The following is a 15,210-nucleotide window of genomic DNA, read 5'->3' on the forward strand; positions in this document are numbered from 1 at the left end:
AATCAAAGCAAAAATAAAAATCCATCAGTAATAAATTTAGAAATTTAATAACAGAGAATATATTTTTAGTAACACTTCATGAACCGACTATTTTTGAAGCAACTGTTTAGATTTAAAAACCATGCAAACCTAACTCACCATTACTATTCAGAAGGATAAATTAGGCATAAAGAAAATACAAATATCAAAAGATAATAAAAGAAAACATGTTTATTCAAACTATGATTTGAAGCAAATAAATTTAACAAGTTTCAAACTTATGAACTTCATAGGAGAATTTATGTTAATAAGTTTTTCCCCTTTCTGTCTTGCTGCCATTCAAGGTGAAGGATATTTAAATGATACATGGAGAATATGGATAACAATAAGATATAACTAATTGAAAGATTTAAATGTAATTCATTGCTTTTTGAAAAATTATGTGGTGTCACTATTGTAATGACCTGTAGATGGAGTTAGTGTACAGTGTTTTATTATATGGTGGTTTAGTATGAAACCACAGTCACATACAGTAACTGACTTTTCCTTTCAAAATATACACTCAGTTAATACAAAATAAATGATTTTGCTCTTTGTCATCTTTCCATGTTCTGGACAGTTGTTTCAATGTTTTAGTAAAACAGGAGTGCTGGAAATAGAAGATTAAATTAACAAATCGTATTTAAAAAAAAAAAACCCTCTGTTCCCACTAGACTAAAAGAGATGGTCCTCTTTACTCAAAAGCAAGCAAGCACGCTGTGATAAAGACTCATTTAATACTGATATCCTACTATGCTGGACAAAGTGTTTTAGGGTGAAAATAGTTATGTCCTCTTAATCCATGCAAGTTACAGCAATATATCTTATATTTGGAAACAGCTATAAAAGCAATGAAAAAATGCAGGTACTGGTAAATGGATGATGTCCCAGATATGATATTAATTGCATAGATTTGACTTGCCTTGCCATCCAATTTCATTGTATTCCCCTCTTCCTCTCTATCCATTTTTTTCATGATTACTCATATATTTCTGACAACCTAAGATGTACTGGAATTTTACTTCCTGTTTTCTCTGTATGACCTTCAGATAACCTTGGAATGATACATGCATAGCATTTGGTTTAGTGACATTGAGTTTTATAAGAAATTTCATCAGGAGACTTGCTTCTGCATTCCTGCCGTCATCTGCCAAGTAGAGGTCACGAAAATGCACGACTCATTGAAAAACTGGGTTAGAAAGTTAAAAACAAATATTGAGGGCACAAACAAAATACAAAATTAAATCTTTTATTTTAGAGAAATATATATTGGAAGCCATTTAATTATTGAGATTTTTAATATATTTAAAATCATTGAAATTCTTTAGTTTTATCAAATGGATTAAAGTGATCTTAATAAGTTGGCTTTTGCACTAACAAACAATTACATTCCCATGTATCAGTGTTTTCTTCTGAAATGATATTTTGGTAATATCATTTTGGTCCATCCAGAAAAACTCTGAATATGTAGTTTCACTTATTTATTCAATTATTAGTGTTTGAAAATCCAATACAAGCAGAGAAAAATGAGGCCCAGTACATTCTTAAAAAATCATATCAAGAATCTATTAATAACATATTTTGATCAAACCATTACATTCATATTGTTTGAGCTAGCTATAATAAACAGATTTAAATTCTTCTATTTAGTGGAATCACTTCAAATTTCCTAGAAGGGGGACCTCACTTGTAAAAGTTTAATTCTGAGTCACATTATTCATTATATCAAACACAATTAAATAATACTATAGGTTGTTTAGTTCAAAGAAATAGATTATATCAAGTTCACAGAAGGCAAGGAAGTTGAGCTTCAAGATGCTGAGATAATTAACCTGAGAGGCAATATGTTTGTAGTCAGCAAATTCTGGATAATGTACTGTCCAAATCTAATGCAATGAAAGGAGAATTGGACTAAAGGGGAAACCTTACTTCTAGCCTTGGCTGGGCTACTAATTGTCTATAATACCTCAAGGAATTTACCTTCATATGACTCTCTTTCCTTACCTATAAAAGACTTAATTTTATTAAATGATCTCTAAGGCATATTCTTATTCTGTGATATAAATGAACAACAACAGCAACAAAAGAACTTCAACTAGGAAAACTGCTCAAATGCCTAGAGTATATTACTCAGATTACTAAGGGAGCTTTAAATGGTTTTCCTTTCATTTACATAAAGACACATATTGACTATAACTTTCAAAGAAGTAATATTTTTCAAATGAGGCAAAAAAAAGAATATCTCTAGATTTGCAGAAGATTCACTAGAAAAAAAATGAGATAGTTGATTTGGGAATTGCTTGATTTAGAAGAATGTATGAATATTTTGTTGGAAGGAATTTGTATTTGTCTTTATTTTGTGTTTCCAGTTCTGGGCAAACTTCATTACAAGATGAAATTAAAGACAATACCACTGTATTTACAAGGATTCTGGATCGACTCCTAGATGGTTATGATAACCGCCTGAGGCCAGGATTGGGAGGTTTGTGATAATGTTTTAATACTATTTCATACATTATGATTAAGCTTTTAATTTAAATAATTATCTCCCTGTAGACTCTAAAAATCATAAAAGTACTTAAAATCTAATGTAGTGAAAAGTCTTTTATAAAAAAATGCCCCATGCTAATTAAATATTTTGCAACAAGTTAGCTAAGAAATATGAAATGTATTTGTTGAGAGACCTACAGATAAAAATATTTCCTAATGATCTGAGAAACATAACATATTTAAGAATTTTATTTTTGGCATTCATGAAAAACATTGTTTTTCATATATAGATGTCTTCCCTTGTTCAGGGAAGGACAAATGTTAAATTCTTCTATCATGCTGCATGAGAATATTATGAAGACCATCAGTGCTTCATCAAGCATTGCTATGGCAATGCTTAATTTGAATAAGACATATATAGGTCCATTTATTCACAGGTAGATTTTGAAATAACATATATTAATCTATCATTTAGAATCTCACAGGATGTTTTCTGAAAGAGAATAGAACAGTGAAGACAGTCTTCTTTGCAAATATGTTGAACTTTGTTCTTTTAATCCCTTTGGAAATGTTAGAATATAATTAGATTTTCCTGCTTAATGGTTAGGTGTGAGATCAGAGAATTGAATTGGTTATGTTCACCAAGGGAGAGGTGCTAGATTTGGAGTCGGAACACCTGGGCCCAAATTCTAACCTTGCTGCTTCTTACCTGTTTGGCCTTGGACAAGCCAGTTACTCTCTCTTAACCCAAGTTTCTCCATTTTAAAATAAACAGGTTTTCTGAAGTGTGTTCTAGTTCTCAATCTATGATGCTATTATGAAGATTATGACAAAAATCATGAAGCACATCACATGAACATTTTTAAGAATTTTATATTTTAGGCAAAACAAAATATGACAAAAAGGTTAAAACAGGTTGGGTTAAATAAATGGAATGTTCAAAACCAGCAGCATATAGTTCTAACAGTTCCTATCAAATTAGAAATGTCTTGAGTAGATGCAGGGTGGTGGTGTACTTGCTATCTTGAGAAGTCTAACTAAATTTGAGATGGCTTATCAACAAAACATGGACCACCAACTGATACATTGCCTTAACTAAAGGGTTTCATATTCATAATGATGATTCATTAGCACACAGAGAGTGTAGCTTTTGGATAAATGAGCTCGTAATGAAAGATATGGAATTAGGGATCCTTGAAATATTAATGTATGTGTTCCATACAAAAGAAATCATAATTACATTTGGGATTACAATGTATGATCCAAGTTCTTAGGCCATTCCATGAAATAGCCAGCATTCTTTTTAAATACTGATGGAAAGATGGCAAATCTCAGGTGGCTCAGTGCTACTTTCAGATACTTAAGGATCTGATTTTGATTTTAATGCTGAACTTGATGTTGTCACCTGAAGTTTCCTTATTTTTTGGACGAGTTGAGTCAGGTGAGAGTGTTATGGGACTGTTGTGATGGCTGCCAACTGCCATTATGATTTTAGAAGGCCTGAAGGGACTACCTTGTCAAAGCCACAAGTCAAGAATATGTCAAAAACCTCATGAGTTGTCTTTTCCTATCAGATTCAAAGATTCATTCTCTAAAGTGCGTGTTTCACATTTTAATTAAGTTACACTGCTTTTAGAATTCAGCTAAGTATTCTTTTTCAGTCTGTAATAGAAATAATTGCCAATTTAAATTTAAATCCACATACAAAAGAATGAAAAAATTAGAGACAGTGTCAGAGTTTTATCTGCTTTCATGTAAACATTTGGATTGGCTCCAAAATAAATATTCATTAGGGCTTCATTAATGTATCTCAGTAATAATTTGCTATGAAATAAGGTCTTATAATGCACGAGTCAAGGACTGTACAGACAAGGTGTAGTTACAAGAATAAGTAGTCAATATGCTACTTTAATATGCAAAAGAGATATCTTTAAACCTGATATATGGAAGTCAATGAGATTCCTTCATTAATCTTCATGTCTAATATGTGGCTTATCCTCACCCCATCTACAGCATTTTTCTTCAAATCTTGGAATGTGTGACAAATTGAAAACAATGGAAGTCATTTTGGCCCCTGATATAATTAAAGAAAAGTTTTCTAGTATTTTACAAGTTATTCTATTAATATCATTTATAGAATTTATATACATTTCCCACTGAGTGTTAAGTTTAAAAAATATAGAATACTTTTAAAGATGGAAGTGTAGAAGATTTTGTTTTCTAAAACCTTAAACATTTGACAGATTTTAATAATCTTAACTTGCTAACATCACTATTATATACCCTTTATTATTTTCAAAAATAGTGGGTGACCATATTGTGCTTAAGATGGCAAAATTATGTTGCTTATAAATAATTTACAAATGATTTACAAATATATTTTTATTTAAATTTCCTTTAGAGACAATATATTGTCTTCATAATTGCTTGATTGATCCATTAAATTCATGACTGTCTATGGTAGGGACTTGTTTTGGGGTTTGCAAAAGTAAAGAAATGACCTACATAAATCATTTCCAAGTGAATAGAGTAAGAGGAGACCCTTTCAAAGAAATAACTTCCTTACACATAACCAAGAGGGACAGTGGACTTTTAACTAAACAGTTTAAGCATAGTAAAGAAAATTGGGACAGACTCTTATAGAACAGAAGGAATAGTTTATTAAACACAGAGAAAATATCTAAACCAATGTTTTCCTTTTATGAATCATGTGGTAGAATAGGATGAAAAGCAAGAACTTGATGAAAAATAACAATGGATCCTGTCTTCCTTGTTAAACATGACTTCAAAACCTTCATTTTGAGGAAAGCATTGCATATGGGCATTTGTGAAAAACTCATTAGAAAGAAAAGTCAAAATTTTAGCCACTTTTCCATATAAAATGGGCCACATAAAAGGTTGCTATTAAGTGGTTGCTATTAAAATTGAAAAATTTGAGTCATAGAGAAAGCTTTAATGTCAACTAACCTTGTTTTTTTTATATCTCTTTGAGAGTATATATTTCAGCCAGTGTTTACTATATATGATATTTGAGTTTGGGGCCTATCAGGGCATTCAATGTATACAAAGCCATTTATTTCTAGGAAGCTGAAATTTATAAAAATTTCCAACATCAACAATCTTATACCTTGAAATCAAAAATGTTAAATGTTTCAGTTTTTTTCCCTTTAAGTTAGCATTGCCATATTAATATATAGTAACACTTCACTTCTTATTTCATTCATTAGTCCTTAGTAGAGCCCACTGGATGACAGATCTAGAGATGGCAAGAACTCCAAAGACTATGTAATCCAAACCCCTCATATTGTATTTGAGTAGACTGAAGACCGAGAAGATTAAGTGATGACCCAGGGAGTAATTATCATATGCAAGTTTGTAGACTAGTTTTCCCAACTCCAGAGGCACTGTAGGTGCCACACTATCTTCCTTGCAAAAAGCAAAAAACATATGACTCAGTCCTATTCTGAGGGGTGATCCTCTTAGTGAGAAAACAACTAGGTTAGTCTTCACATAAGAGACAAGGTAAGTTTCTATGCCCATATCCAAATCCTCCCTAGCTTGGTAGAACATACCAAATACTGGTATAACCTCAAGCAAGCTAGAGTCAGCTGCATATGTGCTGAAACATCACAATGAGAATCAATGGAAGTAGATAATCATTATAATACTGTGAATTTATGTAATAGTTTCCTTCTGTAGTCAACTTTATCATATATTAATATCTAATTCTAGTGACAGGTAGGGGAAATCATTTATTATCATTTATGATGAAATCAATTTCAACATGCACCAGAACGAAGAATATTCACCAAACATAAAAATTACATGGAGTAAGAATTAAGTAATGATTATTAATTAAGGCAAGTGTAGATCTAGACTGACAATGATGCTGGATGCTATTTCAGCTAAAATTAGGTAGGTAGATAGATGGATAGATGAATAGATGGATGGATGGATAGATGGATGGATGGATCACACTTTACAAAACACTTTAATATGTTTCTTTATTTTATCTTCACAACCTGTGAGCCATGCTATTGTTTGTATTTATTTATTTTACTGATGATGAGAAAAATGTGACTTAGAGGGAAAATGCCTCTACCAGGGTCAAAGAGCTAGTCAGCACAAGTCAACAACAAACGTTTAATAAATGACATAGATCATTTGGAGGTAATCTCAAAGAGAAAGTACCAACCTTAAAGGTGATCAGGAAAGGCTTCTCACAGAAGGTGAGATTTTAGCTGAGAATGAAAGACAGGGAATCCAGGAGGCAGAAGTCATTAAAAATGACTGGAAACTGGAAAATGGAATGTCACAGGTAAGGAGGAGAAAGGATACCTTACAAGTGCCATAGGATCATAGAGCAAGGGAAAATGTGTAAGAATGAAGAAGAATTTAATTTCATATCTTCTTTACTCCAAGTCTAATACCATGCCACTTAGGCTGCTAGTCTTTCACTGAAATTATACCAACCCTCTCCTCTGTGCCTTATAATGTCTTAGCTCAATATAGTGTTCCATATGGTCTTCCCTGATCCCTCCCCCACTCAGCCAACAGTATTATCTCCCTTATTAGTTATTCATAAAAATCTTTGGCCCTAGGCTTTGTTGTCACCATTTTCTACCTTGCATTGTATTTACCTGTATGGATGCCATAGTCTTTCCAGTAGAATTTAAGTTCCTTAAAGTCAAGCATTGTTTTGGTTTTGAATTTGATAACCCAGAACAAAGCTTAATATCTTGAACACAGTGATTACTTAACAGGATTAAAGTTTAAATGAATTGATAGTATACTTTCATGGATATTAGAATACAGAGTCTGAGAGGGGAGGGATCATTTATTTTTTAAGGGTAACAAGTTGTGTCACGGATAGGATATGAACCCAAATCTCTCATATCTAATGCAAAATATGAAAATAAGTCACACTTTTTATACTTTTAAATCCTAAGAGATGTACAGATATCAGTTATTATCACAAACAAGACATTCTAGGAAGGGTTCAAGAAAGAAAAAATAATTGAAATTTGAGTTATTACTAGACACATTCATCAATACCTACTTTCAGAAGCTTTCCCAGTCCTAAGTACAGATAACATGATCCTTCTGTTTTATGCCTTAGTTCCATTAAAAAAGAAACTTATGACATATCACTTATTTGAGCAAACTAATAAAATAATTTTATGAAAAGGTGGCAACTTTGATTTGCAAAGACTGAACTTAGAGTAACAGTGAGAATTTTTGTTGTGTTATTTTTTTCTGACTTTATCAATATTGTTCTTAGCATAGCCTTTGGTAACCCAGCTAACTTTTTAAAGTCTCAAATAAAATTTTAACAACAAGAATTAGCTAAAGAGATTGTAGAAATTTAATCTCTTTTATTCAAGAAAAGAATAAGAACAAAATATTGACTTCTTATGTCAACATTTGGTTATAAAATGAGAAGCAGAAGCAAACCATTTCCTTAGAAAAAGAATAAGCCTTTATTTAAAACTTGGAAATATAGGTGAAAATTAAATGTTAGACTTCTATTAGAGTGTTATTGTTCAATCTATACCTATCTGTGTAACGTTTTATATCAACGGGATCAATAAATATACAACCTACAAATGAGATCCAGAGTGAACAACCTTGAGTGTGACTTAAGTTGTAGTTTAAGGCATAATCAGCATAGAAGAAAGATATAGAAGGGGTAGGTGGTAATAACATGAAGGAAAGAATATTAATATATAAAAAGAGATATTGGAGAACAGGAAAAGAAAAGGGTAATGAGAAAAGAGAGAAAGGAATGGAAAGCAATGGAGTAAAAGAAAAATAATGAAGGAAGCAGGTGAGGGACAGAGGAAAAGAATATGAAGAGATGAAATAATGAGGAGTGTTCATTGAGATTTCTCAGAAGCACAGAAAGTCCGGTTTGGAAGGAACCTTAAGAGCCAATGAATACAAACTTTGTCTGGTGAAGGACTACTCTATGACATACCCAACAAACTGTCATGCAGTCTTTGCTTGAAGATTTCTAGTGGGCAGGGAGATGTACAACTTTCTGGAGCAGCATGTTCAAATATTTGCATTTGTTAGATTTTTGTCTGTGAAACATCTATGCTATAGATAACCTACTACTAGTTTGAGTTACAAATCACTTACTTTATTTCTCTTTTTATAATTTTATTTGTTTTCAGTGTTCTAGAATCACTTCCATATAACTTAGATTTTTTCCCCTCCCTCCTCCCTCCTTCCTGAGACAGGGTACAATTTTATATAGGTTCTGCTCATGCATTCCTATTAAATACATTTTCACCTTAGTCATGTTGCATAGAACTAAAATGAATGGGAGAAATCATAAAACAAACCAAAACATAATACAAAAGAAAATGATCTACTATATTCTGTGACTGAATTTCATAGTTCTTTCTCTGGATATAGAAGGCATTTTGCCTTAAGAGATCATTGGGAATTTTTTAAGTCCTAGCATTGCAGTGAAGTTTTAAGTCTACCAGAAAATATCCTCACACACCGTGGTTGTTGCTATGTACAGAGTTCTCCTGGTTCTGCTCCTTTTGCTCAGCATCAGGTCATGTAAGTCTTTCAAGGACTCTCTGAGGTCTTCCTGATCGTTTCTTATACCACAATAGTATTCCATTACATTCATATACCACTACTTGTTCAAGCATTCCCCACTGATGGGCATCCCCTTGATTTCCAGTTCTTGGCCACCACAAAGAACGCTACTATAAATATTTTTGTACATGAAGGACCCTTTCCCACTTTTATGATCTCTTGAGGATAGAGTCTTAGAAATATTATTGCTGGGTGAAAAGGTATGCAAATTTTTGTAGACCTTTGGGCATAGTTCCAAATTGCTCTCCAGAATGGTTGGATCAGCTCACAGCTCCACCAACAATGAGTTATTTTTTCAACTCTCCCACGTCTTCTCCAACACTTATCATCATTCTGTGTTGTCATGTTAGCCAATCTGATGTGTGTGATGTGGTATTTCAGAGTTGTTTTGATTTGCATCTCTCTAATCAATAGTGATTTAAAACATTTTTTCATATGACTATTGATAGCTTTAATTTCATCCTCTGAAAACTGCCTGTTCATATCCTTTGACCATTTATCAATTGGGGCATTTATCTTATTTCTCATCATTGGTTATATTACCGCAATATTTAGCTAAATGATTTAGAAACCTGACCTTTCTATGTCATGGAGGACTGAGGGGAAAAAAGTATAGCTGCACTTGATGAATGTAAGCCTGTTAATAATTCCACTTACTTTGGGGACCCAACTAGGAAGTTGCCCCTAGTACAGTCTGTGATTGAGTAAAAAGTTCTCAGCTAAAGAAAAAATATTCCTGCTTCTCGCTGGACTTGGGAAGGTTTATCTTTAGTCTGTCTACCTGAAATTCAATGAATTTTTATACTTAAGCCAGAAATTTAGAAGTGGGAACTTAGGGAAAAAATTACATTGCTTGTATCACCCAGGATGAGAATTTATCATTCATGTTCCATACATGTTAAATATTTGCTATAATCTTGAAAATAAAGCTGTATAGGAAACAAGAATTGATTGAAATTCTCATAGGATGGGATCTTTGTGTGTGTGAACTTTATATTCTGAGTAACTCAAGGCTCTTGTTTTTCAGTTGAATATTTTGAAATCTTGAAAATATTTTGAAAGCATCTAAATCTCCTTTCTGCCTTATTAGGTGCAGTATACATGAATTAGGATCATGGACTATCTCAGAGTCATGGTCCTGTAGATTAATCATAATCAGCAATATTTTGTATATGTAGAAGGTGAAGAATATTGAGGTGAACATGTACTTATCTCAAAACATACTCTGATTTAAAAAATAAAATTCCAGTAAGATCTTGGTGTATTCTTTACTTCTTTTTTCAAAAACAAAAGTTTCATAATTTGCGAGAATTGTCTCTGAAAGAATGAAAGGGAAATACTAGTTACAATTAGAGCTTACTACATGTGGTCAAAAATGAAGTGCTTTTTAATACTACTGAAAAGTAAAATTTTGTGAATTTGTATAAATATGTACCACTGAGGTTATTAAAACTCCAAATCCGATGGAGTTTCTAAGTTTTTTTCCCAGGTTAAACAAGTCATCTTTGATTTATGAATCAAAAGCTATTGGAATTGGAAGGAGCCTCAGAGATGATCTAGATCAAGTTCTTACATGATGAAAGAATTCCATTATGTGATAAAGGATTATGCATTTCCTACTTGAAAATTTCTAGTGATAGGAAACTCAGGAGAATTTACTTTTAGAAATGTGTCCTATCATTGCATCATCTTTCTGAGAAGTTCATGCAATACTTTATTCATGTTGAATTTGTTGCCAACTAAAACTCTTTAAAAAGCAAACAAACATAAATGAATATTAAGACACTTTTAAAAAATATTTTCCCTGAGTGTGGCTGAGTGAGCCCAAAAGTGTGAAAACATTGGCAGACTTGTGTTTAGGTACCTCTTTATTTAATATGAACATTCGTTTGAAACTCCAACTTGGAGATAACATGTTTGAAACTATTTCAAATATTGTTCTCTCCAACAGAGTTGTACTTAACTTTATTGTTATACAAATTTATTGTATTCCTAAGTAAAAGAGGATGTAAAACCATTATGAAAATGATTCATGAGACTGCTAATCTTGCAAACTTCTTTAAAATTATTATGAACTTTATTTTTTGGGGAGAAGTTAAATAAAACATAGATAAATTTAGAACTTAAAGCAATTCTCACTCATTGTCTCTGGTATGCAGCACATAACTGTTGGATGTAGACTTTAGAGATTATCAGGTCTGCCCTCATTGTTCATTGTAATAATACTTCCTCCAGTATCCTTATAAGGAGAATATTCAAATTCAGTTAAAATACTGTTAGTTATCAAAAACTCTCTATCTCAATATGCTAACCATTCCATTTTAGATAACTCTAAGGAATTCTCTAGCTCATTAAGAAAACCTCTTGCCCTTACCATTTTTAATTTTTAAACTGCATTTTAAGCCATATGTCTGATCAATTCCAAAGAGCTTCCAAGTTTAGGCAGAATCATTGATACAGTGCCAGAAAAGTTAAAAAATTAGAGCTTGTGCAATGAGAACAGCTGCCATGAATATCAAACACAATCATCTATATGACCTTTTCACATGGGATCAGATTTCCATACCTATGCCATAGTCATCTCTCACTGCCAGTGTGACTAAACTGAACCTCCCTTTGGGAGGGTTTATCAAACACTGACTATGCTTCCAAGCCAAGTTCTGATCATGAGATGACATTCCTGAAAAAATAAGGAATGATCATGATTTTAATTTTGACTTTCTTTCATGTATTTTGAATGTTATTTCCAAGGAACAATCATTCATTGAAAGCTAAATGACCTCTGTCTCCTCACAATAGAATATAGTAGTTAATGCCTCTCCTTTCCTCCACATACACACCAGTGGTACAGTGGATACAGCACCAGTGCGGGAGTCAGGAGGACCTGAGTCCAAATCTCACCTCAAGTACCTGACATTCACTAACTGTGTGACCTTGGGCAAGTCGCTTAACCCCAATCGCCTCATCCTGGGTCATCTCCAGTCATCCTGATGAATATCTGGTCACAGGATTGAGATGACTCTGGAAGAGAAGTGAGGCTGGTGACCTGCATAGCCCTCCCTTACTCAAAAAACCCCCAAAAAAGTGAAGTCAAGTGCAAATCATGTCATCATTTCTCTGATGGCATGGTCTTCTTCAACAATGAAGGATGAGCAAATAACTTATACACCAAAGATTCTACTTCCTGTTATTTGGAACTATGGAACCATATCATCCTTGGTAAAGATGTTATTAAGATTATGCCCAATTAAGAGCATTCAATAAATAAGAGAAAGTCAAAGGCAGATTTTCATTTGTGTGAATCAAAGTCAAGATATTCACAAGGCTGACAAAATCATTGTTTTCTAAATATCTCCATCCTTCTCTTCACCTAGTCCTCCCTTCACTTGTATTTCTGCTCTGTATTTCAAACTCCAGAATTTTCCAGTTTTCTGATTTGTTCAAAAGAAAATTTCCTCAAAGCAGGAAGTAATATGAAATTATATTATGTTCTGATTGCAATTCATTCATACCAAAGTATTAACTCTCCTTTTTACTTCTAATTGTGAAATGATTAGCTCTAATTATGTGATAGGGAAAGGAATTTTTTAAATGGGAGACTTTCTGATATCCTCTTACATTCTGCACTGAGACATATCTACCTTAGTAATTTTAGATTGCTTGTAATGAGCTAAGTCACAAAGGACAGTGGTATGGGTACTCAACTGTGCCCTTTTCTTCTCTTCTTCCTAAAACCAAACTCATCTGTGATCCTTCCAACTAAGATATCAGATACTGAGAATATAGACAGTGTTCTTACTATGCCCTCTACTCATCTTTGTGTTATTCCTCCATCTCCAATCTAGGGTTTCTTATACCCTACATTCCCCATGGAAAATCCAAAGGCCCATATTATATTTTGTTGTATGTGTATAACACACACACACACACACACACACACACACACACACACACACACACACACACATATATATATATATATATATATATATATAAACACATACTCACATTACTATATATGCTATTAGACTATGGTATATTACACATACTTTATATCAGATATATGCCCAGAATCATAGATAGACACAACACTCCACTTTTAAAATCTTGTTTAATATTTTATTTTTTCAATTATATGAAAAAAAAATCCCAATATTCCTTTTTTTCTTCAAATTTTGAAAAAAATTCTCCCTCCCTTCCTTTCCCTCCTCATTGAGAAGGCAAGAAATTTGACATAGGTTATACATGTGAAGTCATGAAAAACACATTTCCATGTAAGTCATTATGTGAAAGTAAACAGAAAAAAACCCAGAAAAATAAAGTAAGGAAAAAATATCTTCAATGTGCATTCAGGCTTTTACCTGTTCTTTCTCTGGAGATGGCTAGCACCTTTCATTGTTAAGTCCTACAACACTGTCTTGATCATTGTATTGTTAAGAATAACTAAGTTACTAATAGTAGATCATCATGCAATACTGTTGTTATTGTGTACAGTGTTCTCCTGATTCTGCTCATTTCACTCAGCGTCAGTTCATGTACATCTTTCCATATTTTTCTGAGGGCATCCTGCTCATCATTTCTTAAAGCACCATACCATTCCCTATCGTATTCCAATCATATACAACTTGTTCAGCCATTCCCCAATCAATGGATATTATCTCAATTTTCAATTCTTTGCCACCACTAAAAGTGCTGCTATTAATATTTTTGTACCCATAGATAATTTTCTTTTATCTCTTTGGGATATAGATCTAGCAGTTGTATTGCTTGATCAAAAGGTATGAATGATTTTATAGCCCTTTGGGCTATAAAATTCCAAATTGCTTTTCAAAATGGTTGAATCAGTATACAACTTTGCCAACAATACATTAGTGTTTTAATTTTCCCACATCTTCTCCAACATCTGTCTTTTTCCTTTTCTGTCATATTAGCTACCTGAGTGGTGTGAGGTAGTAGGTCAGAGTTGTTTTAATTTTCATTTCTCTCTTCAGCAGTGATTTAGACCATTTTTATATGAGTATAGATAGCTTTGATTTCTTTGAAAACCATTTGTTCATAACCTTTGACCTTTTATCAATTGAGAAATAGCTCTTAGTTGTATAAACATAGCTCAAGTTTCTATATGTTCAAGGAATAAAGTCTTTATCAGAAAAAAAATCACTGTATTATTTTTTCACAGTAATGATTACCAACTATGTATATCCCACCAACCAATTTTCTCACGGTTTATCTTATTCTCTATCTCCTTTTACCCTATCCATTCTCAAAATGGTTTTGCTTCTGACTTTTACCTCCCCCAAACTGCCCTCCCTTCTATCAGATCTCCTCATTCTTTTATCCCCTCCCCTTCCTTCCTTCCTTTATGGTGAGATAGATTTCTACACCCAACTTAGTGTGTTTATTATTCCCTATTTGAGCCAATTCCAACAAGAATAAGATTTATGTGCTCCTCTCTTTGCTTCCTTCATTTCCCCCTGAACTGTAAAATTTCTTTCAGGCCTCTTTTATGTCAGATAATTTATCACATTCTATCTCTGCCTTTCCCTTCTCCCCGTGCATTTTTCTTTCTCATCCTTTAATTTAATTTAGTTTTTTTAATAATCATATCATCATATTTAAATCATACTTCAGCCTTCTATCTTTGTATATTCATTCTAACTGCCCTAGTTATAAGAAAGATTTTATGAGTTACAAATATAATTTTCCTATGTAAGAATATAAACAGTGTAACTTTATCAAATCTCTTATGATTTCTCTTTCCTATTTATCTTTTTTATGCTTCTTTTGAATCTTATATTTACACCACCTCTTTAGCTCTGTCCTTTTCATCAGGAATGCTTGAAAGTCCTCTATTTCATTGGATATACATTTTTCTTCCTGAAGGACTATATTCATTTTTTCTGTGTAGATGATTCTTGGTTATACTCCTAGCTCTTTTGTTGTCTGGAGTATCATATTCCAAGCCCCATGATTCTTTAATGTAGAAACTGTTAAATCCTTTGTTTTCCTGCCTGTGCCTTTCTTTCTTTGCTTCTTTCTGGCTGCTTGCAGTATTTTCTCCTTGATGATAGAGGTCTGGAATTTGAC

General features: G+C 32.8%; 1 protein-coding gene across 1 annotated transcript in view; it reads left to right on the forward strand.

Annotated features, from left to right (window-relative positions):
• The window catches only part of GABRA1 (gamma-aminobutyric acid type A receptor subunit alpha1), a 67,318-nt gene that overhangs the window by 726 nt on the left and 51,382 nt on the right, over positions 1-15,210 (forward strand). Inside the window, exon 2 of the mRNA XM_072630899.1 lies at positions 2,388-2,500. Within this exon, the coding sequence (XP_072487000.1) occupies positions 2,388-2,500 (113 nt within the window). The remainder of the gene's footprint in view (positions 1-2,387; positions 2,501-15,210) is intronic.

This window comes from Notamacropus eugenii, chromosome 1 (genome assembly GCF_028372415.1).
Source record: "Notamacropus eugenii isolate mMacEug1 chromosome 1, mMacEug1.pri_v2, whole genome shotgun sequence".
Classification (NCBI taxonomy): Eukaryota; Metazoa; Chordata; class Mammalia; order Diprotodontia; family Macropodidae; genus Notamacropus; species Notamacropus eugenii.